This window comes from Heptranchias perlo, chromosome 7 (assembly GCF_035084215.1).
Source record: "Heptranchias perlo isolate sHepPer1 chromosome 7, sHepPer1.hap1, whole genome shotgun sequence".
In the NCBI taxonomy this organism is placed as follows: Eukaryota; Metazoa; Chordata; class Chondrichthyes; order Hexanchiformes; family Hexanchidae; genus Heptranchias; species Heptranchias perlo.
Genome location: NC_090331.1, coordinates 83,859,122 through 83,886,504, shown reverse-complemented (window position 1 = coordinate 83,886,504; position 27,383 = coordinate 83,859,122). Strand labels below are relative to the sequence as shown.

At 46.0% G+C, this 27,383-nt stretch overlaps 1 protein-coding gene across 1 annotated transcript in view; it reads left to right on the top strand.

Annotated features, from left to right (window-relative positions):
- Positions 1–27,383, top strand: part of tspearb (thrombospondin-type laminin G domain and EAR repeats b) — a 194,627-nt gene that overhangs the window by 78,424 nt on the left and 88,820 nt on the right. The window contains exons 4-6 of the mRNA XM_067988225.1: positions 224–314; positions 7,029–7,179; positions 24,443–24,574. Of these exons, the coding sequence (XP_067844326.1) occupies positions 224–314; positions 7,029–7,179; positions 24,443–24,574 (374 nt within the window). The remainder of the gene's footprint in view (positions 1–223; positions 315–7,028; positions 7,180–24,442; positions 24,575–27,383) is intronic.

The following is a 27,383-nucleotide window of genomic DNA, read 5'->3' as shown; positions in this document are numbered from 1 at the left end:
GTCTGCTCTCTGTCTGGGACGTTATTACGTTTTACCTGTCTGCTCTCTCTGTCTGGGACGTTGTTACGTTTTACCTGTCTGCTCTCTCTGTCTGGGACGTTATTACGTTTTACCTGTCTGCTCTCTCTGTCTGGGACGTTGTTATGTTTTACCTGTCTGCTCTCTCTGTCTGGGACGTTGTTACGTTTTACCTGTGTCTAAAACAGAGCTGTCCTTTCCACAGGTTTCTGGACATTCCTTTCCCTGAAGATTTAAACACAGCGAGATCTCGATTCTACATCGGGAACAGGAGGAGACGGAAGGGATTGTTTTCAGTAGGTGTAAGGGGGAAGTGTACAGTTCAAGGTCAAAGTGCACAAACCTCTCTGACTGTGAAATACAAATAATGAAAGAAAGACAAATATTGGAAATCAGAAATAAAAACAGAACCTGCCTCTGTACAGAGACTAGACAGGTTCATGTTTCAGGAATATGCCCTTCACCTTCCATCAAAGGACTGCACCTGAAAAAAATCACTTGTCTTTTCTCTTTTCAGATGCTGAGTGACCTGCTGTGTATTTCCACTAGTTTCTATTTTTCTGTCTGACTGAGAGCTGGATAACAGATTACAGAGTCCTCACACAATACAAGAGAGAGACGGGGACAGTGTAACAGAGTCCTCACACAATACAAGAGAGAGACGGGGACAGTGTAACAGAGTCCTCACACAATACAGGAGAGAGACGGGGACAGTGTAACAGACTCCTCACACAATACAGGAGAGAGACGGGGACAGTGTAACAGAGTCCTCACACAATACAGGAGAGAGACGGGGACAGTGTAACAGAGTCCTCACACAATACAAGAGAGAGACGGGGACAGTGTAACAGAGTCCTCACACAATACAGGAGAGAGACGGGGACAGTGTAACAGAGTCCTCACACAATACAGGAGAGAGACGGGGACAGTGTAACAGACTCCTCACACAATACAAGAGAGAGACGGGGACAGTGTAACAGACTCCTCACACAATACAGGAGAGAGACGGGGACAGTGTAACAGACTCCTCACACAATACAGGAGAGAGACGGGGACAGTGTAACAGACTCCTCACACAATACAGGAGAGAGACGGGGACAGTGTAACAGACTCCTCACACAATACAGGAGAGAGACGGGGACAGTGTAACAGAGTCCTCACACAATACAGGAGAGAGACGGGGACAGTGTAACAGAGTCCTCACACAATACAGGAGAGAGACGGGGACAGTGTAACAGAGTCCTCACACAATACAGGAGAGAGACAGGGACAGTGTAACAGACTCCTCACACAATACAGGAGAGAGAGACGGGGACAGTGTAACAGAGTCCTCACACACTGTCCCCGTCTCTCTCCTGTATTGTGTGAGGACTCTGTTACACTGTCCCCGTCTCTCTCTATTGTGTGAGGAGTCTGTTACACTGTCCCCGTCTCTCTCTTGTATTGTGTGAGGAGTCTGTTACACTGTCCCCGTCTCTCTCCTGTATTGTGTGAGGACTCTGTTACACTGTCCCCGTCTCTCTCCTGTATTGTGTGAGGAGTCTGTTACACTGTCCCCGTCTCTCTCCTGTATTGTGTGAGGAGTCTGTTACACTGTCCCCGTCTCTCTCCTGTATTGTGTGAGGACTCTGTTACACTGTCCCCGTCTCTCTCCTGTATTGTGTGAGGACTCTGTTACACTGTCCCTGTCTCTCTCCTGTATTGTGTGAGGACTCTGTTACACTGTCCCCGTCTCTCTCCTGTATTGTGTGAGGACTCTGTTACACTGTCCCCGTCTCTCTCTTGTATTGTGTGAGGAGTCTGTTACACTGTCCCCGTCTCTCTCCTGTATTGTGTGAGGACTCTGTTACACTGTCCCCGTCTCTCTCCTGTATTGTGTGAGGAGTCTGTTACACTGTCCCCGTCTCTCTCCTGTATTGTGTGAGGAGTCTGTTACACTGTCCCCGTCTCTCTCCTGTATTGTGTGAGGAGTCTGTTACACTGTCCCCCTCTCTCTCCTGTATTGTGTGAGGACTCTGTTACACTGTCCCCGTCTCTCTCCTGTATTGTGTGAGGACTCTGTTACACTGTCCCCGTCTCTCTCTTGTATTGTGTGAGGACTCTGTTACACTGTCCCCGTCTCTCTCCTGTATTGTGTGAGGAGTCTGTTACACTGTCCCCGTCTCTCTCCTGTATTGTGTGAGGACTCTGTTACACTGTCCCCGTCTCTCTCCTGTATTGTGTGAGGACTCTGTTACACTGTCCCCGTCTCTCTCTATTGTGTGAGGAGTCTGTTACACTGTCCCCATCTCTCTCCTGTATTGTGTGAGGACTCTGTTACACTGTCTCCGTCTCTCTCCTGTATTGTGTGAGGACTCTGTTACACTGTCCCCGTCTCTCTCCTGTATTGTGTGAGGACTCTGTTACACTGTCCCCGTCTCTCTCCTGTATTGTGTGAGGACTCTGTTACACTGTCCCCATCTCTCTCCTGTATTGTGTGAGGACTCTGTTACACTGTCTCCGTCTCTCTCCTGTATTGTGTGAGGACTCTGTTACACTGTCCCCATCTCTCTCCTGTATTGTGTGAGGAGTCTGTTACACTGTCTCCGTCTCTCTCCTGTATTGTGTGAGGACTCTGTTACACTGTCCCCGTCTCTCTCTTCTATTGTGTGAGGAGTCTGTTACACTGTCCCCGTCTCTCTCCTGTATTGTGTGAGGACTCTGTTACACTGTCCCCGTCTCTCTCTATTGTGTGAGGACTCTGTTACACTGTCCCTGTCTCTCTCTATTGTGTGAGGAGTCTGTTACAATACAGGAGAGAGACGGGGACAGTGTAACAGAGTCCTCACACAATACAAGAGAGAGACGGGGACAGTGTAACAGAGTCCTCACACAATACAGGAGAGAGACGGGGACAGTGTAACAGACTCCTCACACAATAGAAGAGAGAGACGGGGACAGTGTAACAGAGTCCTCACACAATACAGGAGAGAGACGGAGACAGTGTAACAGACTCCTCACACAATACAGGAGAGAGATGGGGACAGTGTAACAGACTCCTCACACAATACAAGAGAGAGACAGGGACAGTGTAACAGACTCCTCACACAATACAGGAGAGAGATGGGGACAGTGTAACAGACTCCTCACACAATACAAGAGAGACCCGGAGACAGTGTAACAGACTCCTCACACAATACAGGAGAGAGACGGAGACAGTGTAACAGAGTCCTCACACAATACAAGAGAGAGACGGGGACAGTGTAACAGACTCCTCACACAATACAGGAGAGAGACGGGGACAGTGTAACAGACTCCTCACACAATACAGGAGAGAGACGGGGACAGTGTAACAGACTCCTCACACAATACAGGAGAGAGACGGGGACAGTGTAACAGAGTCCTCACACAATACAGGAGAGAGACGGGGACAGTGTAACAGAGTCCTCACACAATACAGGAGAGAGACAGGGACAGTGTAACAGACTCCTCACACAATACAGGAGAGAGAGACGGGGACAGTGTAACAGAGTCCTCACACAATACAGGAGAGAGACGGGGACAGTGTAACAGAGTCCTCACACAATACAGGAGAGAGACGGGGACAGTGTAACAGAGTCCTCACACAATACAGGAGAGAGACGGGGACAGTGTAACAGAGTCCTCACACAATACAGGAGAGAGACAGGGACAGTGTAACAGACTCCTCACACAATACAGGAGAGAGAGACGGGGACAGTGTAACAGAGTCCTCACACAATACAGGAGAGAGACGGGGACAGTGTAACAGAGTCCTCACACAATACAAGAGAGAGACGGGGACAGTGTAACAGACTCCTCACACAATACAAGAGAGAGACGGGGACAGTGTAACAGAGTCCTCACACAATACAGGAGAGAGACGGGGACAGTGTAACAGAGTCCTCACACAATACAAGAGAGAGACGGGGACAGTGTAACAGACTCCTCACACAATACAGGAGAGAGACGGGGACAGTGTAACAGAGTCCTCACACAATACAGGAGAGAGACGGGGACAGTGTAACAGACTCCTCACACAATACAGGAGAGAGACGGGGACAGTGTAACAGAGTCCTCACACACTGTCCCCGTCTCTCTCCTGTATTGTGTGAGGACTCTGTTACACTGTCCCCGTCTCTCTCTTGTATTGTGTGAGGACTCTGTTACACTGTCCCCGTCTCTCTCCTGTATTGTGTGAGGACTCTGTTACACTGTCCCCGTCTCTCTCCTGTATTGTGTGAGGAGTCTGTTACAATACAGGAGAGAGACGGGGACAGTGTAACAGAGTCCTCACACAATACAAGAGAGAGACAGGGACAGTGTAACAGAGTCCTCACACACTGTCCCCGTCTCTCTCCTGTATTGTGTGAGGAGTCTGTTACAATACAGGAGAGAGACGGGGACAGTGTAACAGAGTCCTCACACAATACAAGAGAGAGACAGGGACAGTGTAACAGAGTCCTCACACACTGTCCCCGTCTCTCTCCTGTATTGTGTGAGGACTCTGTTACACTGTCCCCGTCTCTCTCCTGTATTGTGTGAGGAGTCTGTTACAATACAGGAGAGAGACGGGGACAGTGTAACAGAGTCCTCACACAATACAGGAGAGAGACGGGGACAGTGCAACAGAGTCCTCACACAATACAGGAGAGAGACGGGGACAGTGTAACAGACTCCTCACACAATACAGGAGAGAGACGGGGACAGTGTAACAGACTCCTCACACAATACAGGAGAGAGACAGGGACAGTGTAACAGACTCCTCACACAATACAGGAGAGAGACGGGGACAGTGTAACAGAGTCCTCACACAATACAGGAGAGAGACGGGGACAGTGTAACAGAGTCCTCACACAAACACCTGTTACACCGGAGAGATCTGCTTTTACAAAGTACAGTTTGAAACAATCTGAGCATTATTTAAAATGAGTGATTTCCCAGTGTTTAAATATATTGTTAGCTGTGGTATATAAATCCCTTAAGGTTGTGATTATCTTGTTTTTTTGAGGTATTGCGGTAAATGGGGAGTTGAACACATGGAGAGAAGCAGAACCTTTGCCCATCTTTGAATGGCGAGTTCGACTGTCATTCTGTGAACCAACACACTGTACCAGTCTAGTCCCTCCAGTCCCACTCCAGCCCTTCTTGTGGGTTGTCAAATTCGGGCCAAATGAGGCCCATTTCATGTTGTGGACCCCACGTCCATATGAACTGAGTCGAAGGGGCACTTCCTGCCTTAAAGGAAATTTGTCAGCCTAGGCTGCCTTTAAACTCAAGTCCCAGAAGAAAATGGATACAACTTTAAAACAAAAAGTGCTTTGTAACCTTACATTTCGTATACATCTTCAAAACAAAAGCTGCCAGTGGGTTTGCTGTCATGAGAAAATGATTTTACAAAGTTATGCCACTGAAATATATATGGCGATATTCCACCCTATGTGAGAGAAGCAAAGCACAAGGATTGTACATGAGATCGTTCTGACAATGTCGTCTGTGCACTCAAGAATTTCCCATTATCTAATATCATGCCAATACCACACAAGACTTGCTGGTGCCAATCCATGCCTGATGTTTGGCAGCAGTTTCTTGTTAATCGTTCTTGGGATATGGGGATATGGGTGTCGCTGGCAAGGCCGGCATTTATTGCCCACCCCTAGTTGCCCTTGAGAAGGTGGTGGTGGGCCTTCTTCTTGAACTGCTGCAGTCCGTGTGGTGAAGGTTCTCCCACAGTGATGTTAGGAAGGGAGTTCCAGGATTTTGACTCAGCGACGATAAAGGAACGGTGATATATATGCAAGATTGTGTGTGACTTGGAGGGGAACTGGGAGGTGGTGTTGTTCCCATGCACCTGCTGCCTTTGCCCTTCTAGGTGGTGGAGGTCACGGATTAGGGAGGTGCTGCCGAAAAAGCCTCGGCAAGTTGCAGCAATGATCCCATAGATAGTACACACTGCAGTCATGGTGCACCGGTGCTGGAGAGAGTGGATGTTTAAGATGGTGGATGGGTTCTGATCAAGTGGAAATGTTAAATACTAAATTAAATGCCGGTTCATGTATTGTACAGGCAATGGTAAATATGCAGGCGGGAACAGGAAGAGAGATGGGGCCCTTTCTCAACCATAGGAACTACATTTAAAACTTGAAGGAGTAAAGTTTTGCCTCAACCACATGGGCGGAGATCTGGCAGCCCTCCCAGTTTAGAAGCCGACCGATTTTCATCACTTTGTTGAAAATCAGGCAGGTTTTAATAACAGGTCGACAATCCGCTTTTCCAGATCACCACACATGTGATCGAGGCAAAAATTACATAGAATTTACAGCACAGAAACAGGCCATTCGGTCCAACTGGTCTGTGCCAGCGTTTATGCTCCACATGAGCCTCCTCCCATCCTACTTCATCTAACCCCATCAGCATTACCTTCCATTCCTTTCTCCCTCATGCAGCTTCCCCTTAAATTTATCTGTTATTCGCCTCAACCACTCCATGTGGTAGCGAGTTCTAGATTCTCACCACTCTCTGAGTAAAGAAGTTTCTCCTGAATTCCTCAATGGATTTATTAGTGACTATCTTATATTTATGGCCCCCCACAAGTGGAAACGTCTTCCCTACGTGTACCCGATTGAACCCCTTCATAATCTGGTCGTTCCTCGGCCGTCTCTTTTCTAGAGAAAAAAATCCCTGGCCGTTTTTGAAAAAAAAAGTTACAATAGGAACAAACCCTCAAGGCTTTCATCTCTCAATAACATCCAGTTCGAATTGAACGTTGAATAACACTGCTCTGTTCTTCTGTGACGGGGGGGGGCGGGGGAGGAGGGCACTCAGCAGACGTCAGTGGGGCGAGTTGCCCTAGTTAGCTGCTCAATAAAAGTGGAGAGGGTCCACGAGGAAGGGAGCAGTGGACCCCCGACCAGTGATATGAAGTACACGTGGTAAAGGAGGGGAGGGCAGGAGGGTGAATAAGGGGGAGGAATAATAAAGATTCTAAAACTGCTCCATCTGTTGTGCTGCAGGGGTTACTGAGGCAACTGGTGCTGTTACCGGGCTCTGACGCTACTCGAAGAATCTGCCCCAATCCCAGTCCCAGATTAGCCGCACTCTCAGTCCCCAAGGTGTTAACAGAGCTCCCGCTAAAGCCGAATGACATCACCAGATATCCGTACGGTAAGAAAGAGTTGGCAGATCGATCGCGCCTTCCTCCTGAATGTGGAATGAGACGAGTTGGTTCTTATTAAAATTATATATCTTGTTAAGTCTTCCTCTGTCGGTTTTCTCTCCTTTCCTGAAGGCTCTGACCCCAGCTGGAGTACGGTTCAGTGGACACAGGGTGCCTTCCAGTATTGCACCCGAGTGGTCAATATTCAGGATCGAGTGCGAGGGCCGAGCTCTATCCAGTCCACACCCTCTGTCCCCACGTGCTCACACCAGTCGGAGTTACTGGAGAGTGTTCAGGAGCAATAGACTCCCTCTTAACATGGTCACACGTGTCTCACAGCAATAGACTCCCTCTTGACATGGTCACGTGTGTCTCACAGCAATAGACTCCCTCTTGACATGGTCACACGTGTCTCACAGCAATAGACTCCCTCTTAACATGGTCACACGTGTCTCACAGCAATAGACTCCCTCTTGACATGGTCACATGTGTCTCACAGCAATAGACTCCCTCTTGACATGGTCACATGTGTCTCACAGCAATAGACTCCCTCTTGACATGGTCACACGTGTCTCACAGCAATAGACTCCTTCCCCAGCAACAACAACAACAATTTGCAGGTATATAAAGAAAAAAAAAGAAAGACTTGCATTTATATAGCGCCTTTCACAACCTCAGTACATCCTAAAGTGCTTTACAGCCAATGAAGTACTTTTGAAATGTAGTCACTGTTGTAATGTAGGAAACGCAGCAGCCAATTTCCACACAGCAAGGTCCCACAAACAGTAATGTGATAATGACCAGATAATCTGTTTTTAGGTATTGGTTGAGGGATAGATGTTGACCAGGGACTGGGGAGAACTCTTCTGCGAATAGTGCCATGGGATATTTTACATCCACCTGAGAGGGCAGACGTGACCTCGGTTTAACGTCTCATCCAAAAGACGGCACCTCCGACAGGCAGCACTCCCTCAGTACTGCACTGGAGTGTCAGCCTAGATTTTGTGCTCAAGTCTCTGGAGTGGGACTTAAACCCACAACCTTCTGACTCAGAGGCAAGAGTGACACCACTGAGCCAAGGCTGACACCATCTTCCGTAGTATATAGCGCTGTTAATGTAGTAAAACGTCCCAAGGCACTTCACAGGGCGTCATCAGACAAAAATTTGACACCGAGCCACATAAGGAGATATTCGTACAGGTCGTCATAGAAGTGGTTTTAAGGAGTGTCTTAAAGAAGGAGAGAGAGTTTTAAGGAGGAAATTCCAGAGCTTGGTGCCTAGACAGCTGAAGGCATGGCCACCAACGATGGGGCGAAGGGAATGGGGGATGCGCAAGAGGCCAGAATTAGAGGAACACAGAGATCTCAGAGGGTTATAGGGCTGGAGGAGGTTACAGAGATAGGGAGGGGCGAGGCCTTGGAGGGATTTGAACACAAGAATGAGAATAATTAGCAATACAAACATAAAGAAAGAATTTGCCTTTATATAACACAACCTGTTGTGAAACTGCTGTGTGCCAATTGGCTGCCATGTTGGTATGTGACATAGGACACGTGTGAATTACCCATAGGGGCACTGAATATGCTGCAGTATGAGCACAAATCAATAGGAATAAAACATTTAGCTCCAAAACACAAAGACTAATAAATCTTTATATTGGGATTTCCCTTGGAAACTGGGCTTGTTATGCTGATTTTGGGTGGAGCTACCACAACTATTTGGATGAGGGAGTTTTTCATTTTGCATATACAATCTTATTTCTGTTTGACTCCCTTTTTGCAGCCTCTCCCGCACGTGCTTCCCTCGGCAGCCGGAGAACAGGATATTCTGGGCTGTCCCAGGTTCTTGGTCTCCGTCAATCCTGATCCACAAATCTGTCAGGAAACGTGCAAACCAAAGGCAGGTGATAGGTCTCCCTAAAATATGTTCCTCCACACCCAGATAGGAATGGCACACTGCCACAAGGCACTCCCTTACTGTAGACTGACACTTTTGCACTTGTGTATTACATAAGAGTCATACCATAAGGTTGATTCTAGACACAGAAGGGTCTTACTGTAGACAGAGACTAGAATAGCTTTTTTAGTACTTAAAAGGCCTAATTATAGACCAACACTAGAATCATAGAATGTTACAGCACAGAAAGAGGCCATTCAGCCCATCTTGCCTGTGCCGGCTCTTTGAAACAGCTATCTGTTTAGTCCAACTGCCCCCGTTCTTTCCCCATAGCCCTGAAATTTTTTCCTTTTCAAGTATTTATCCAATTCCCTTTTGAAAGTTATTATTGAATCTGCTTCCACCACCCTTTCAGGCAGTGCATTCCAGACTCGCTGTGTAAAAACATTTCTCCTCATCTCACCTCAAGTTCTTTTGCCAATGATCTTAAATCTGTGTCCTCTGGTTACTGACCCTCCTGCCACCAGAAACAGTTTCTCCTTATTTACTCGATCAAAACCGTTCATGATTTTGAATACCTCTATCAAATCTCCCCTTAACCTTCTCTGCTCTAAGGAGAACAATCCCAGCTTCTCCAATCTCTCCACATAATTGAAGTCCCTCATCTCTGCAGCTTGTACGTTACTTAGGGACTTCTTATAGATTTACATAACAGCAGCTTACTTTAGTATTCACCCTACCTGGGTTGAGTTTTGACTGGTGTTTAAGTGTAGCCATCGCTGGAAGAATATTGTCAGTTCTCTGCAGGGCTGCAAGCTGAAGCATCTCACAGAGTAGTAGATCTTTCACTTTCAAAGTGACAGAACATCTGTCAGGTAGCGTTGCCAATTCATGTTAAATGTCATCCTGGAGGTTTCATCACATGACCTCCTGCCTTTTTTCCCATCTGATATTTTTATAACTAATAAACAGAAGCGTTCAAAGAAAATGAAAAAAAACCACCATTTTCTTCAACGTCCCTATGATTTTCCTCCCAGGTTTGCTCACCGCAGTGTCCTGGAGATTAATCTTCAGTTGCTGGAGACTCCAGGGCAATCCTGGAGGGTTGGCAACCCTACTGTCAGGATCCCCCATGTCTCAGTCACTACACACCTTTCTTTCTAGTTCCAGTCAAAAATCATCTGGTAGAAAGAAACAAAGAACTTGCATTTATATAGTGCCTTTTACAACCTCAGGACATCCCAAAGTGCTTTACAGCCTATGAAGTACTTTTGAAGTGTAGACACTGTTGTAATGTAGCAGCCAATTTGTGCACAGCAAGATCCCACAAACAGCAATGTGATAATGACCAGATCATCTATTTTAGTGATGTTGGTTGAGGGATAAATATTGACCAGGAAGAACTCCATTGCTCTTCTTTGAAACAGTGCTATGGGATCTTTTACATCCAATGGAAAGAGCAGACAGAGCCTTGGTTTAACATCTCATCTGAAAGACAGCACCTCTGATAGTGCAGCACTCCACTGGGAGTTTCAGCCTGGATTTTGTGCTCAAGTCTCTTAGAGTGAGGACTTGAACCCATGACCTTCTGACTCAGAGGCAAGAGTGCTACCCACTGAACCACAGCTGACACCTAAGGTAACGAGCGTTATTTGGAAGAAAATGTCAATGCCATTGGAGTCGAGAGGAAAGCAAGTGTTGGGCATCCTCCTTAAAACCATCACTTCCTTCTCCCCAGTGTGGTACTAACATACACAGGCTGGAAAGGTCACTGGGTCGATCCTTGGCCTGTTCTGAATTAAGCTGATCTTAGCTAAGGCTGCAATGGGCAAACTAACTGGCCTCAGTCCCTGGGTGAGGGAATGAGAAAATTCAGCCAGGGTTCCTGCTCGTGACGACTTTAGCAGTTCCTCCTCAGTTGAAAGTGTATCTTTGAGAATAAGTATATAATAACATAAGAAATAGAAGCGGGAGTAGGCCGTACGGCCCCTCTAGCCTGCTCCGCCATTCGTGGCTGATCTACTCAATTCCACATTCCCGCCCTATCCCCATATCCCCTGATTCCCTATGTGTCCAAAAATCTATCGATCTTAGTCTTGAATCTACTCAACGACTGAGCATTAACAGCCCTCTGGGGTAGAGAATTCCAAAGATTCACAACCCTCTGAGTGAAGACATTTTTCCTCATTTCGGTCTTAAATGGCCGACCCCTTATCTTGAGACAATGACCCCCTCATTCTAGACTCCCCAGCCAGGAGAAACAGCCTCTCAGCATCCACCATGTCAAGCATTTTATACGTTTCAATAAGATCATCAAGATTCAATAAGACAGTGTTTGGCTGTGATACCATCCATATTTAATAGCCCACTCACACTTACTGTGATATCATCCATATTTAATAGCCCACTCACTCACTGTCATACCGTCTATATTTAATAGCCCACTCTCACTCACTGTGATACCGTCCATATTTAATAGCCCACTCTCACTCACTGTAATATCGTCCATATTTAATAGCCCACTCTCACTCACTGTAATACCGTCTATATTTAATAGCCCACTCTCACTCACTGTAATACCGTCTATATTTAATAGCCCACTCTCACTCACTGTCATACCGTCTATATTTAATAGCCCACTCTCACTCACTGTAATACCGTCTATATTTAATAGCCCACTCTCACTCACTGTAATACCGTCCATATTTAATAGCCCACTCTCACTCACTGTAATACCGTCTATATTTAATAGCCCACTCACACTCACTGTAATACCGTCTATATTTAATAGCCCACTCTCACTCACTGTAATACCATCTATATTTAATAGCCCACTCTCACTCACTGTAATACCGTCCATATTTAATAGAACACTCTCACTCACTGTAATACCGTCTATATTTAATAGCCCACTCTCACTCACTGTAATACCGTTTATATTTAATAGCCCACTCACACTCACTGTAATACCGTCCATATTTAATAGCCCACTCACACTCACTGTAATACCGTCTATATTTAATAGCCCACTCACACTCACTGTAATATCGTCCATATTTAATAGCCCACTCTCACTCACTGTAATACCGTCTATATTTAATAGCCCACTCTCACTCACTGTAATACCGTCCATATTTAATAGCCCACTCTCACTCACTGTAATACCGTCCATATTTAATAGAACACTCTCACTCACTGTAATACCGTCTATATTTAATAGCCCACTCTCACTCACTGTAATACCGTCTATATTTAATAGCCCACTCTCACTCACTGTAATACCGTCTATATTTAATAGCCCACTCTCACTCACTGTAATACCGTCTATATTTAATAGCCCACTCTCACTCACTGTAATACCGTCCATATTTAATAGCCCACTCTCACTCACTGTAATACCGTCTATATATAATAGCCCACTCTCACTCACTGTAATACCGTCCATATTTAATAGAACACTCTCACTCACTGTAATACCGTCTATATTTAATAGCCCACTCTCACTCACTGTAATACCGTCTATATTTAATAGCCCACTCTCACTCACTGTAATACCGTCTATATTTAATAGCCCACTCTCACTCACTGTAATACCGTCTATATTTAATAGCCCACTCTCACTCACTGTAATACCGTCTATATTTAATAGCCCACTCACACTCACTGTAATAACGTCCATATTTAATAGCCCACTCTCACTCACTGTAATACCGTCCATATTTAATAGCCCACTCTCACTCACTGTAATACCGTCTATATTTAATAGCCCACTCTCACTCACTGTAATACTGTCTATATTTAATAGCCCACTCTCACTCACTGTAATACCGTCCATATTTAATAGCCCACTCTCACTCACTGTAATACCGTCTATATTTAATAGCCCACTCTCACTCACTGTAATACCGTCTATATTTAATAGAACACTCTCACTCACTGTAATACCGTCTATATTTAATAGCCCACTCTCACTCACTGTAATACTGTCTATATTTAATAGCCCACTCTCACTCACTGTAATACCGTCTATATTTAATAGCCCACTCTCACTCACTGTAATACCGTCTATATTTAATAGCCCACTCTCACTCACTGTAATACTGTCTATATTTAATAGCCCACTCTCACTCACTGTAATACTGTCTATATTTAATAGCCCACTCTCACTCACTGTAATACCGTCTATATTTAATAGCCCACTCTCACTCACTGTAATACCGTCTATATTTAATAGAACACTCTCACTCACTGTAATACCGTCCATATTTAATAGCCCACTCTCACTCACTGTAATACCGTCTATATTTAATAGCCCACTCTCACTCACTGTGATACCGTCCATATTTAATAGCCCACTCTCACTCACTGTCATACCGTCTATATTTAATAGCCCACTCTCACTCACTGTCATACCGTCTATATTTAATAGCCCACTCTCACTCACTGTCATACCGTCCATATTTAATAGCCCACTCTCACTCACTGTAATATCGTCCATATTTAATAGCCCACTCTCACTCACTGTAATACCGTCTATATTTAATACCACACTCACTCACTGTCATACCATCTATATTTAATAGCCCACTCTCACTCACTGTAATACCGTCTATATTTAATAGCCCACTCTCACTCACTGTAATACGGTCCATATTTAATAGCACACTCACTGTGATATTGTCCACATTTAATAGCCCACTCTCACTCACTGCGACATCATCCATATTTAATAGCACTCACTCTCACTGTGATATCGTTCTTATTTAATAGCCCACTCACATTCACTGCCTTACCACTCATATTTAATAGCCCACTCACACTCAGTGTGATATCATCCACGTTTAATAGCACACTCACAATCACTATGATACGGTCCTTAATTAACAGCCCACTCACGCTCACTGTGGGAACAACCATATTTAATAGCCCACTCTCACTCACTGTAATACCGTCCATATTTAATAGCCCACTCTCACTCACTGTAATACCGTCCATATTTAATAGAACACTCTCACTCACTTTAATACCGTCCATATTTAATAGCCCACTCACACTTACTGTGATACCATCCATATTTAATAGCCCACTCACACTTACTGTGATACCATCCATATTCAATAGCCCGTTCACACTCACTGTGATACGATCCACATTTAATAACACACTCACCCACTGTGATGCTGTCCATATTTCAGTCCACTCACACTCAGTGTGATAACGTCCATATTCAATAACCCACTCACACTCACTGTGATGCTGTCCATATTTAATAGCCCTTCACACTCACCGTGATATCATCCAAATAGAATAGCCCACTCACACTCTGTGTGATACCCTCTATATTTAATAGCCCACTCACACTCTGTGTGATACCCTCTATATTTAATAGCCCACTCACACTCTGTGTGATACCCTCTATATTTAATAGCCCACTCACACTCTGTGTGATACCCTCTATATTTAATAGCCCACTCACTCTCACTGTGATAAGGTTCACAATTAACAGCCCACTCACGCTCACTGTGAGAACAACCATATTTAACAGTCCACTCACACTGTGATACAGTCCATATTTAATAACAAATTCACACTCACTGTTCTACCGTCCATATTTAATAGCCCACTCACACTCATGCTGATACTATCTATATTTAATGGCCCACTCACACTCACTGTGATAACGTCCATATTAACCCATTCACACCCACTATGATACTGCCCAAATTTAATAGTGCACTCACACTCACTGTAATATCGTCCATATTTATCAGTCCACTCACACTCACTGTAATATCGTCCATATTTATCAGTCCACTCACACTCAGTGTGATAAGGTCCATATTTATTTGCTCACTCACACTCACAGTGATACCGACCATATTTAATAGCCCACACCCTTGGCCCCGATATTAGCGGGAAGGCAGGATGGCATCGGGGGGTGCAATTGGGCACGTGTCACCCGCCCAATAAGATCTGTCCGTTCCCCACGTGATCGCGGGTAAATTGGAGCCACTTAACGTGGCTTCCGGGTTTGCCGTCGGAAACCTGCGCAGCGGGCGGACTGCGCACCCGCATCACAGGCTGTCTGCTGGAGGAGTTCTATTTAAAGGGGGCAGTTCTCCAATGGCTGCTCCTGCAGCAAAAACCCAGCACAAAGGAGCAACCCAGGGGAAAGGCTGCTCCTAGATTCATTGACACCTCACTCCAGGTGCTACTGGATGGGGTGAGGAGGAGGAGGGATGTCTTCTACCCAGCGAACGGGAGGAAGTGGCCTGCCTCTGCCGCCAAGAAGGCTTGGCTCGAGGTGGCAGAGGAGGTCACCAGCACCAGCCATATCTCCCGCACCTGGATCCAGTGCAGGAAGCGCTTCAATGACCTAACTAGGTCAACCAAAGTGAGTACACTTACTCACCACACGGACTGCAGCGGTTCAAGGTGGCGGCTCACCACCACCTTCTCAAGGGCAATCAGGGATGGGCAATAAATGCTGGCCTCGCCAGCGACACCCACATCTCATGAATGAATTTTTTAAAACTCACTCTGATACTGTACATATTTAATAGCCCAGTCACACTCACTGTGATACCATCCTATTTAATAGCACACTCACACTCAGTGTAATACCATCCATATTTATCAATCCACTCACAGTCACTATGATGCTGTCGATATTTAATTGCACTCTCACAGTCACTGTGATATTGTCTATATTTAAAAGCCAACTCACTCACTGTGATACCATCCATATTTAATAACCCACACACTCTCACCATGATACTGCCCATATTTAATAACCCACACACTCTCACCATGATACTGCCCATATTTAATAACCCACACACTCTCACCATGATACTGCCCATATTTAATAACCCACACACTCTCACCATGATACTGCCCATATTCAATAACCCACACACTCTCACCATGATACTGCCCATATTCAATAACCCACACACTCTCACCATGATACTGCCCATATTCAATAACCCACACACTCTCACCATGATACTGCCCATATTTAATAACCCACACACTCTCACCATGATACTGCCCATATTTAATGACCCACACACTCTCACCATGATACTGCCCATATTCAATAACCCACACACTCTCACCATGATACTGCCCATATTTAATAACCCACACACTCTCACCATGATACTGCCCATATTCAATGACCCACACACTCTCACCATGATACTGCCCATATTCAATGACCCACACACTCTCACCATGATACTGCCCATATTCAATAACCCACACACTCTCACCATGATACTGCCCATATTCAATAACCCACACACTCTCACCATGATACTGCCCATATTCAATGACCCACACACTCTCACCATGATACTGCCCATATTTAATAACCCACACACTCTCACCATGATACTGCCCATATTCAATAACCCACACACTCTCACCATGATACTGCCCATATTTAATAACCCACACACTCTCACCATGATACTGCCCATATTTAATAACCCACACACTCTCACCATGATACTGCCCATATTTAATAACCCACACACTCTCACCATGATACTGCCCATATTCAATGACCCACACACTCTCACCATGATACTGCCCATATTCAATAACCCACACACTCTCACCATGATACTGCCCATATTCAATGACCCACACACTCTCACCATGATACTGCCCATATTCAATGACCCACACACTCTCACCATGATACTGCCCATATTCAATAACCCACACACTCTCACCATGATACTGCCCATATTCAATAACCCACACACTCTCACCATGATACTGCCCATATTTAATAACCCACACACTCTCACCATGATACTGCCCATATTTAATGACCCACACACTCTCACCATGATACTGCCCATATTCAATGACCCACACACTCTCACCATGATACTGCCCATATTCAATGACCCACACACTCTCACCATGATACTGCCCATATTCAATAACCCACACACTCTCACCATGATACTGCCCATATTTAATAACCCACACACTCTCACCATGATACTGCCCATATTCAATAACCCACACACTCTCACCATGATACTGCCCATATTCAATAACCCACACACTCTCACCATGATACTGCCCATATTTAATAACCCACACACTCTCACCATGATACTGCCCATAATAAATAACCCACACACTCTCACCATGATACTGCCCATATTCAATAACCCACACACTCTCACCATGATACTGCCCATATTCAATAACCCACACACTCTCACCATGATACTGCCCATATTTAATAACCCACACACTCTCACCATGATACTGCCCATATTCAATAACCCACACACTCTCACCATGATACTGCCCATATTCAATAACCCACACACTCTCACCATGATACTGCCCATATTTAATAACCCACACACTCTCACCATGATACTGCCCATATTTAATAACCCACACACTCTCACCATGATACTGCCCATATTCAATGACCCACTCACACTCTCACCATGATACTGCCCATATTCAATGACCCACTCACACTCTCACCATGATACTGCCCATATTTAATAACCCACACACTCTCACCATGATACTGCCCATATTTAATAACCCACACACTCTCACCATGATACTGCCCATATTCAATAACCCACACACTCTCACCATGATACTGCCCATATTCAATGACCCACACACTCTCACCATGATACTGCCCATATTCAATGACCCACACACTCTCACCATGATACTGCCCATATTCAATAACCCACACACTCTCACCATGATACTGCCCATATTCAATGACCCACACACTCTCACCATGATACTGCCCATATTTAATAACCCACACACTCTCACCATGATACTGCCCATATTTAATAACCCACACACTCTCACCATGATACTGCCCATATTCAATGACCCACACACTCTCACCATGATACTGCCCATATTTAATAACCCACACACTCTCACCATGATACTGCCCATATTTAATAACCCACACACTCTCACCATGATACTGCCCATATTCAATAACCCACACACTCTCACCATGATACTGCCCATATTCAATAACCCACACACTCACACTGATACTGCCCATATTTAATAACCCACACACTCTCACCATGATACTGCCCATATTCAATAACCCACACACTCTCACCATGATACTGCCCATATTCAATAACCCACACACTCACACTGATACTGCCCATATTTAATAACCCACACACTCTCACCATGATACTGCCCATATTCAATGACCCACACACTCTCACCATGATACTGCCCATATTTAATAACCCACACACTCTCACCATGATACTGCCCATATTCAATAACCCACACACTCTCACCATGATACTGCCCATATTCAATAACCCACACACTCTCACCATGATACTGCCCATATTCAATAACCCACACACTCACACTGATACTGCCCATATTTAATAACCCACACACTCTCACCATGATACTGCCCATATTCAATAACCCACACACTCTCACCATGATACTGCCCATATTCAATGACCCACACACTCTCACCATGATACTGCCCATATTCAATAACCCACACACTCTCACCATGATACTGCCCATATTCAATGACCCACACACTCTCACCATGATACTGCCCATATTCAATGACCCACACACTCTCACCATGATACTGCCCATATTCAATGACCCACACACTCTCACCATGATACTGCCCATATTCAATGACCCACACACTCTCACCATGATACTGCCCATATTTAATAACCCACACACTCTCACCATGATACTGCCCATATTTAATAACCCACACACTCTCACCATGATACTGCCCATATTCAATAACCCACACACTCTCACCATGATACTGCCCATATTTAATAACCCACACACTCACACTGATACTGCCCATATTCAATAACCCACACACTCTCACCATGATACTGCCCATATTTAATAACCCACACACTCTCACCATGATACTGCCCATATTTAATAACCCACACACTCTCACCATGATACTGCCCATATTTAATAACCCACACACTCTCACCATGATACTGCCCATATTCAATGACCCACACACTCACACTGATACCATCCATATTTAATAACTCACTCACACTCACTGTGATGCCGCCCATATTTAATAACCAACTCACACTCACTACGATGTTGCCCATATTGAATAGACCATTTATACTTACTGTCCTCCAATACATTAAATTTAACATTCTTGTCCTCATTAGCAAACTCTGGACTCCTGTGATTCCCCTACCCGCCCTCCATTCCACTTTTAGTGGCAGAGCCTTCAGTTGTTACCACGTGAACTGGCTCAGTTGCAGGAAGCAAAGGGTAATGGTCGACGAGTGTTTTTGTGACTGAAAGCTGTTTCCAGTGGGGTTCCGCAAGGTACTAGGTCCCTTGCTTTTTGTGATAAATATTAATGATTTGGACTTAAATGTAGGGGGCATAATTAGGAAGTTTGCAGATGATATGAAAATTGGCCGTGTGGTTGATAGTGAGGAGGAAAGCTGTAGACTGCAGGAAGATGTCAATGGACTGGTCAGGTGGGCAGAAAAGTGGCAAATGGAATTCAATCTGGAGAAGTGTGAGGTAATGCATTTGTGGAGGGCAAAGAGGCAAGAGAATAGACAATAAATGGGAGGATACTGAGAGGTGTAGAGGAAGTGAGGGACCTTGGAGTGCATGTCCACAGATCCCTGAAGGTAGCAGGACAGGTAGATAAGGTGGTTAAGAAGGCATACTTTAGAACAGAGTTGGCTGAGGGGAGATTTAATTGAGATGAATAAAATTATGAGAGGCCTAGATAGAGTGGTTGAAAGGGTATATTTCCCTTAGTAGAGAGGTCAATAACCAGGAGGCAAAGATTTAAAGTGATTAGTAGAAGGATTAGAGGGGAGGTGAGGAAAAAGCTTTTCACCCAGAGGGTGGGGGTCTGGAACTCACTGCCTGAAAGGGCGGTAGAGGCAGAAACCCTCAACAATTTAAAAAGTACCTGGATACGCACTTGAAGTGCCATCACCTACAAGGCTACGGACCAAGTGCTGGAAAGTGGGATTAGACTGGGTGGCTCATTTTTGGCTGATGCAGACAAGATGGGCCTAATGGCCTGCTCTGTGCCTTAAATTTTCTCTGATTCTAACTCTCTTCCTAATACCCTCTGGGCGCTAAATTGGGCCGTGTAGCGCCCGTTGTTTCAGCGCTACACGGCCTCTCTGATATCCAAGATGGCTTCTTGGATGCGCACGCACTTTTCCTGCGTGACGTACGCCAGATATCTTGGTATAGGAATTAGCGCATGAGCAAATACCGAACGCTGGAAGCATGTAAAGTAGGGAGAAAATGCATGCAATCAGTGTGCAACGCTGATTTAAAGAGATACACACCATTTTTGACCTTAACGCTCAACTCAACGGCTCAGGACCATTTCAGGCCTCTGCTGGCGACGTGCAACATCTCGCAGTAGGCAGTGCACTGCTGCATAAGGGAGGTCACGGACGCACTGTACCAGATGAGGAACAGGTTCATCACCTTCCCTCTCCACAGAGACAAGCAGAACGAGCGAGGACGGGGGTTAATTCACATTGCTGGCTTCCCCATGGTGCCATTGACTGCACACATATTGCCCTACATGCCCCACACATCAACTCAGCCGTCTTCGTCAACCAAAAGGGCTGCCCTCAATGTGCAGCTGGTGTGCGACCACACGCATCGCATCATGGAGGTCGATGCCCGCCACCCTGGGAGTAGTCACGATGCCTTCGTCATGCGGCAGTCCAACGTGCCAGCTATCTTTCACCCGACTCGGCAAGTCAAAGGCTGGCTACTGGGCGACAAGGGCTATCCCCTCACGCCATGGCTCATGACACCGGTCAGGAACCCACGCACATGTGCACAGCAGGCCTATAATGAGAACCATGCTGCCACATGAAACGTCATGGAGCACACCATAGGCCTCCTCAAACAACACTTCCACTGCCTGGACCATTCTGGAGAAGCCCTCCAGTGGAGGAGGAGGAGGAAGAGGCTGAGGAGGAGGAGGAGGTGGAGGAAGAGGCTGAGGGGAAGGGGGAGGAGGAGCCGGAGGAGGAAGTGGAGGAAGACACAAGGGTACACCAGGAACCACATGCCTTGTCTGCAAGGGCTCTGCGTGCTCGCCTGATCCGTGCCCGCTATCAATAATGTCAAATACATCCCCGAGCTCACCTACAGTCCTACAATCCCCACCTGTACGTTCCCACATGACCATCAAATCGCCCTCCATCTGATTACACATTTGTTTCCCTCTCAGCTCATCGCACAAATAAAAACCACCACCAAACGCAAATTCAAAGTCACATTTATCAATTAACAAATAAATTTATGGAAACAGAACAGAACTATTCACCCATGTGCATTCCCTTAGTGCCTGTTGATCAAGTGCCTTTACTTATCCTAGTGCTCCTACGAGGTGAATCCCCGGTGGCTGGAGTATGGGTGGTGGAAGGCTGCTGGTCTTCAATTGAGGAACGTGCAGATGGCCTTGGAGGACGACCTCGAGTAGCTCTGGGCCTGGAGGGCCTGGCTTCAGACTGCACCACCGCTGCATGGGCTGGCTGATAGGCAACAACAAGGGCATTGGCGGAATGGTTGGGGTGGGAGCAGGAAGGCTGTCATCCTGAGAGAGGACAGCAGGTCTGACTGCCATGGCGCCATTGCCACTCTCCCGGGGCGGCACCTCAGCAATCCCGGTGATCAGCTGGAGAACGGATTGCTGGAGTGCTGTGATGCCCTGGAAGCCCCGTTCCACAGTGGTCCCCAGAGCCACAATAGCAGCAGTCTGAGCTTCCATTGCAGCAGTCTGAGCAGCCCCCATAGCTTATAGACCTTTGATGACATCGGTTTGTGCTGCAATGGAAGCAGCGACATCGGTCATCAGACATTGTATCATGGTGGGTTCCACAGGTGTGTTGATGGAGGTGACCACCCGTTCCATGTTGGAGAGGATGGGCTCCAAGCTCTGCACAAAGCCCAGGCCAAGTTGGAGCTGGACTCCTCCATGCCCCTTCTCATTGTGCGCAGGCTTTCCAGTGCCCCAAGCATTTGGTGGTGTACGCCCATCAGCCGTCTTCTGTAGCCTGGCCCATCAAAGTCCTCATCTGACTTCTCTACTCAGAACTAGTGAGTGACCTCGCCCTCCGGCGAGCTGGCACCTGTGGAATCCGTTCCCTCCGCCCCGACTCCTGTACACTTGTGCTAGGTGTCTCACCACGTGCAGATCCCTTCTCTAACCTAACCTCTAAAGGAAATGCAGTGTCAGTCTCTGAGCTGGTGGAGCAAGTGTCAGATCGAGTGACGGTGTGGCTTCAGTGTCCAACTCCTCCTCCTCCTCCTCCTCCCCGGACGGTGCCGTCACGTGTTCTTAGGTATCTGCAATGACAAAGGGAAACAGGTTGAGTTGTGGAGTGGGGAGAGGGGCAAGTAAGACGTGTGTGCTGGCAGCATGTGCAGCACGTGAGTCAGAAAAGATTATGGGAGGAGGGAGATGTGGGAAAGGAGAAGGAGCATTAAATATGCAGAGACCCCCTTCATCAGGACCTCCAGCGTGGCATTGTCACAGCTGCAGCGACGGCCTGCCCAATGATCTGAAGCACTGTCTCCTCTAGGGGGGTGAGGATGTGTAGGCGTGTCCGTCCACCCGTAGGTCCCTCCTGCTGCCGGCTGTTATGCGCCACCTTCTCCTGCAAGACAGAGGACAGTGTGTCTGTGAGTATCCTGCAAGGTGTGTGGGTGATGTGCCAGTCATGGTCGAATAGCTGCCAGTTTGTGTGACTTGTGAGTGGTGGATGTGTGGTCTGCAAGTGTGGCACTATGTGCGGGTGAGATGCAGCATTGCATATGTTTGTTGATGGGTGGGTGGGTAATGGGAGGTGTTGTGCATGGAGCAGTGGTGCAGTTGGTGGAATGTGTCACTTGACACTTGTATTCACTCACCTTGACCACTCGTGTCAAATCATTAAACTTCTTCCGGCACTGCACCCACGTGCGTGGTGTGATGCTCCTAGCGTTCACTTCCTGCGCCACAGCCTGCCAATGCCTGCGCAGCTGTAGTCTGGGGGGGTCTCCGGCCAACCTGCGGGTACATGCTTGTCCTCCTTTGGTCCACGCCTTCCACCAGGGCCTCGAAAGCATCATCGGAGCAGCGTGGAGCCCTCTGTCTTGCTGGTGCAGCTACTCTCATAGCCATTCTCCCTTCTCCTAGTTAGCTGTGTACCTGCCATTTGAAATGTGCCTCCACCTTTAAGTAGTGCAGGCTGCTGATGATGTGCGCTGTGCACGCCCCACTTCCAACTTCCTCATTCTCCGTGCAGCTTCTCAGCAGCGAGGGCTGCGCAGAGATTTCATGGTAGGTAGCAGGCAGCATGAAGTTCATGTGCTGCCTGCGAAGGGTCCATTGGGTGCGGGGTGGTAATGCATCACTCTACCATCGCCCAGAATGGACCCTTATCCAATTTTTCCCCCTCTATCTCTCTGCTTCCCATCTGTGTTTAAAAGGCTTCTTAAAATACATCTCTTCGACCAAGCTTTTTCTCATCTATCTCAACCCTGCTGCGAAGGCTCAGCCTCCACTCCCTTTTCTCTTCTGTCAAGTGCCTTGGGATGTTTTACTATGTTAAAGGTGCTATATAAATGCAAGTTATTGCCTAGACATCTCACGTAAAGAACAATCACTTAGGGTGTGGAATGGGAGGGATGGAGACACCCATGGAATTGTACCTCAACATGAGTCACTGCCTTTAGGGTAGTGGAGGAGGGAACTGGTAATTGTGTCATTTTCTGTCCCTGTGGATATACCCTGACTCCTGGTCCAGCAATGCCTCAATATTAAAATTCTCATCCTTGTGTTCAAATCCCTCCATGGCCTCGCCCCTCCCTATCTCTAACCTCCTCCAGCCCTACAGTCCTCCGAGATCTTTGCACATCTCCAATTCTGGCCCCTTGCGCATCCCCGATTTTCGTCACTCCACCATTGGCGGCCGTGCCTTCAGCTGCCTCTGCCCTAAACTCTGAAATTCCTTCCCTAAACCTCTCCGCCTCTCTCCTCCTTTAAATTGCTCCTTAAGAACTACGTCTTTGACCAAGCTTTTGGTCACCTGTCCTAATATCTCCTTATGTAGCTCGGTGTCAAATTCTGTTTGATAACGCTCCTTTGAAGCGTCTTGGGATGGTTTACTATGTTAAAATGTCGATGGAGATGTCTGAATATTGACCCGGATGGAATGTGAAGTGCATCTGGACCTATTGCAGTCTACGGTCTCCATTTTGATTACTTGTTTCTAGAGAGATTAGAATGTTGCTGACCTACTCTGTGTTGAATTCAGAAGCGGAAGTGAAGGTGACGGTTGGAAGCCACCCACCCTGCACTGAGACTGAAGCTGGCCGCCTCTGGTTTGACGTCTTCAATAAAGGCCTATTTATCTGTGATGGCAAGAACTGGGTGTCCATCTTAAAAGGTAATGCGAAAATATAATTACAGTACAGATGCATTGTTTTTAGTTCTACCTCTTGGTGAGGCTGCTAGTAAATCAATCGAGTATGCAAAGAAAGAAAGAACTTCCATTTATATAGCGCCTTTCACAACCTCAGGATGTCCCAAAGCGCTTTACAGCCAATGAAGTACTTTTTTTGAAGTGTAGTAACTGTTGCAATGTAAAAGACATGGCAGCCAACTTGTGCACAGCAAGCTCCCACAAACAGAAATGTGATAATGACCAGATAATCTGTTCTTTAGTGATGTTGGTTGAGGGGTAAATATTGGCCAGGACATCGGGGAGAACTCCCCCTGCTTTTCTTCCAAATACTGCTGTGGGAACGTTTATATCCACCGAGAGGGGAGATGGAGCCTCGGTTTATGGGGGCATAAATTGCTCGCCCAAGGACGCCGTTCCTTAATGGCATCCTCTCTCTCCGCTGGTGAATCCCGGGAAGCAAGTTCATGAATGCTAACAAAAACCAGGAAATTGTGAACTTGCTCCCATTGGTTCACCAGCGGCGTGACAGGACCGAATTAAAGGGCCATGCCACACTACAATCAATAAAATCTTCCAACATTCGTAAACTTACCTATCTACCCAGCTGGAACCAAGATACTTACACCACCAAAAGGTACACTGGAAAATACCAGCTCTACATTACTTTTTAAAAGCGCGGTGACTGTTAATGACTGCGAAACATTAAAATTCAATTTTTAAAATGTGGAATGTCAAATCACTCTTATTTTAATATTTTTTGATCATTAAAAAAAAGTTTGTTTTTAATTTTTTTTTACTTTTAACTTCTGTAAGTTTCACTAAATTAAATAATTTGCTTGGTTTCTTATGATAAGATATGTTAACTTTTAATTTACACGAACGTACAGAGGTTATCTATGAAGGGATGATTTCTAGTTGTGGGGGGGACTTCTCTTCTTGACAGATTCTGTGGGCGTGTCTTCCACTCCCGCAGTCTCTATCGGATCCGAATGAACCTGTGCTGAACTTAAACAAAATTGAAGAGGGAGCAAGTGGATGTTGGAGACCACTCTTTGTACTGTTTGTCCACGGAATGTGTGGACAGCCTTGCCACGTCGGTCGGAGCAAGTTCCGGCCTAGTGTCTGATCCAAAAGACAGCACCTCTCGAAGTGCAGCGCTGCATTGAGGTGTCAGCCTGGATTTTGTGTTTAAGTTTCTGGAGTGGGATTTGAACTCCCAACCAACTGAGCCACGGCTGACACTAGTTCATGTAGACTTAGTGCCGAGAGCACCATTGGTTCCCACAAGCAACTTTCCGCTATGCACCAGCGGCAGATGAGGTTCCCTGCTGCCTTTGTGTATTCACTAAATCACCCCCAAAGTTTCCTCTTTCTGCTGAGTCTTTAACTCAGTTTCATTTCAGAAACAGGCCACCAAACAGCTAGGTTACCCCAATAAAACACATTGATATGAAAAAAATTACAATTTGTAATATTGGTTAAAAAAAAACTTCAAAAATCCAGTAATTTCTTTCATTGATAAGGCCTTCATTAAGCTGAAATTAAACTAAATAAGAGGGTAAGAAATCATGGAACAAGGACAAGTCATGAAGCTCACTTCTTGTGTCTTGAACTCAAACCTATCCATCTAATCTCCTGAGGAGAAAGTCGACAGAAACATCCTCCGATCCCTAAATCTCCAGAGAATTCAACCCTTTCCACATCTCCACTATTCAACTCTGGCTGGTTGCTTTTCACATCTGACCTTTCCTTGGCTACAGGACAGGAAACATGGTGTTCCATGGATTATTTGATTATCTCTATTTACCCCTATAACCTTCTGTCACATTCCTGGCTGAATATTTAATCTGGTTCCGATTTGAAGGAGCTAATTGATGCCACATTGACTGCTTATGCTAAAGTCCTTTCCATGTACCACTGCTCTGTGAGAAAATAGTTTCTTCTCTTCTCTAACATCGATTGAGGTTTAATAAATTTATACTCGTGGACTCTAGTTCTCTGCTCACGGCTCAAACTAAACAAAGCAAGCCACCCCTTTAAAAGCACAGGTAATAACAACAACAGCATTCATATAGCACCTTTAATGTAGTAAAACATCCCAAGCTGCTTCACAGGAGCATTATCAGAAAAAAATTTGACACCAAGCCACATCAGGAGATATTGGACAGGTGACCAAAAGCTTGGCCAAAGAGGTAAATTTTAAGGTGCATCTTAAAGGAGGAGAGAGAGAGGTGGAGAAGTTTAAGGAGGGAATTCCAGAGCTTAGGGCCTGGGCAGCTGAAGACACAACCGCCAATGGTGGAGCGAAGGAAATAGGGGATGCGCAAGAGGCCAGAATTGAAGGAGTGTAGAGGCCTCCGAGGGTTAGGGTTATGGTATGTCTGGAGGAGGTTATAGAGACAGGGAGCGGCGAGACAATGGAGGGATCTGAACACAAGGATGAGAATTTTAAAATCGAGGCATTGCCGGACTGGGAGCCAATGTAGGTCAGCGAGCACAGGGGTGATGGGTGACCGGTCTAAAACAGTTTAAGACTAAAGGGATAGAATTTAACACATTCACACAGACACCATGCAAAACATTCCAAAAAATACAGCTACAAATTGCACATCAAACTAAACCGCACAGGGACCACAATGCGCATCTCTCCACAGTCACTACTAAGAGGCAACAGAGGTGTTTATAAAACAGGCTGAACAGTTAACAGCATGTCAAGACAAATCTGCCTCTATTTACCCGCCTTTTGTGAATGCAGGTTGCTGACAATGTGTGATGTGTGTGACACAAAATG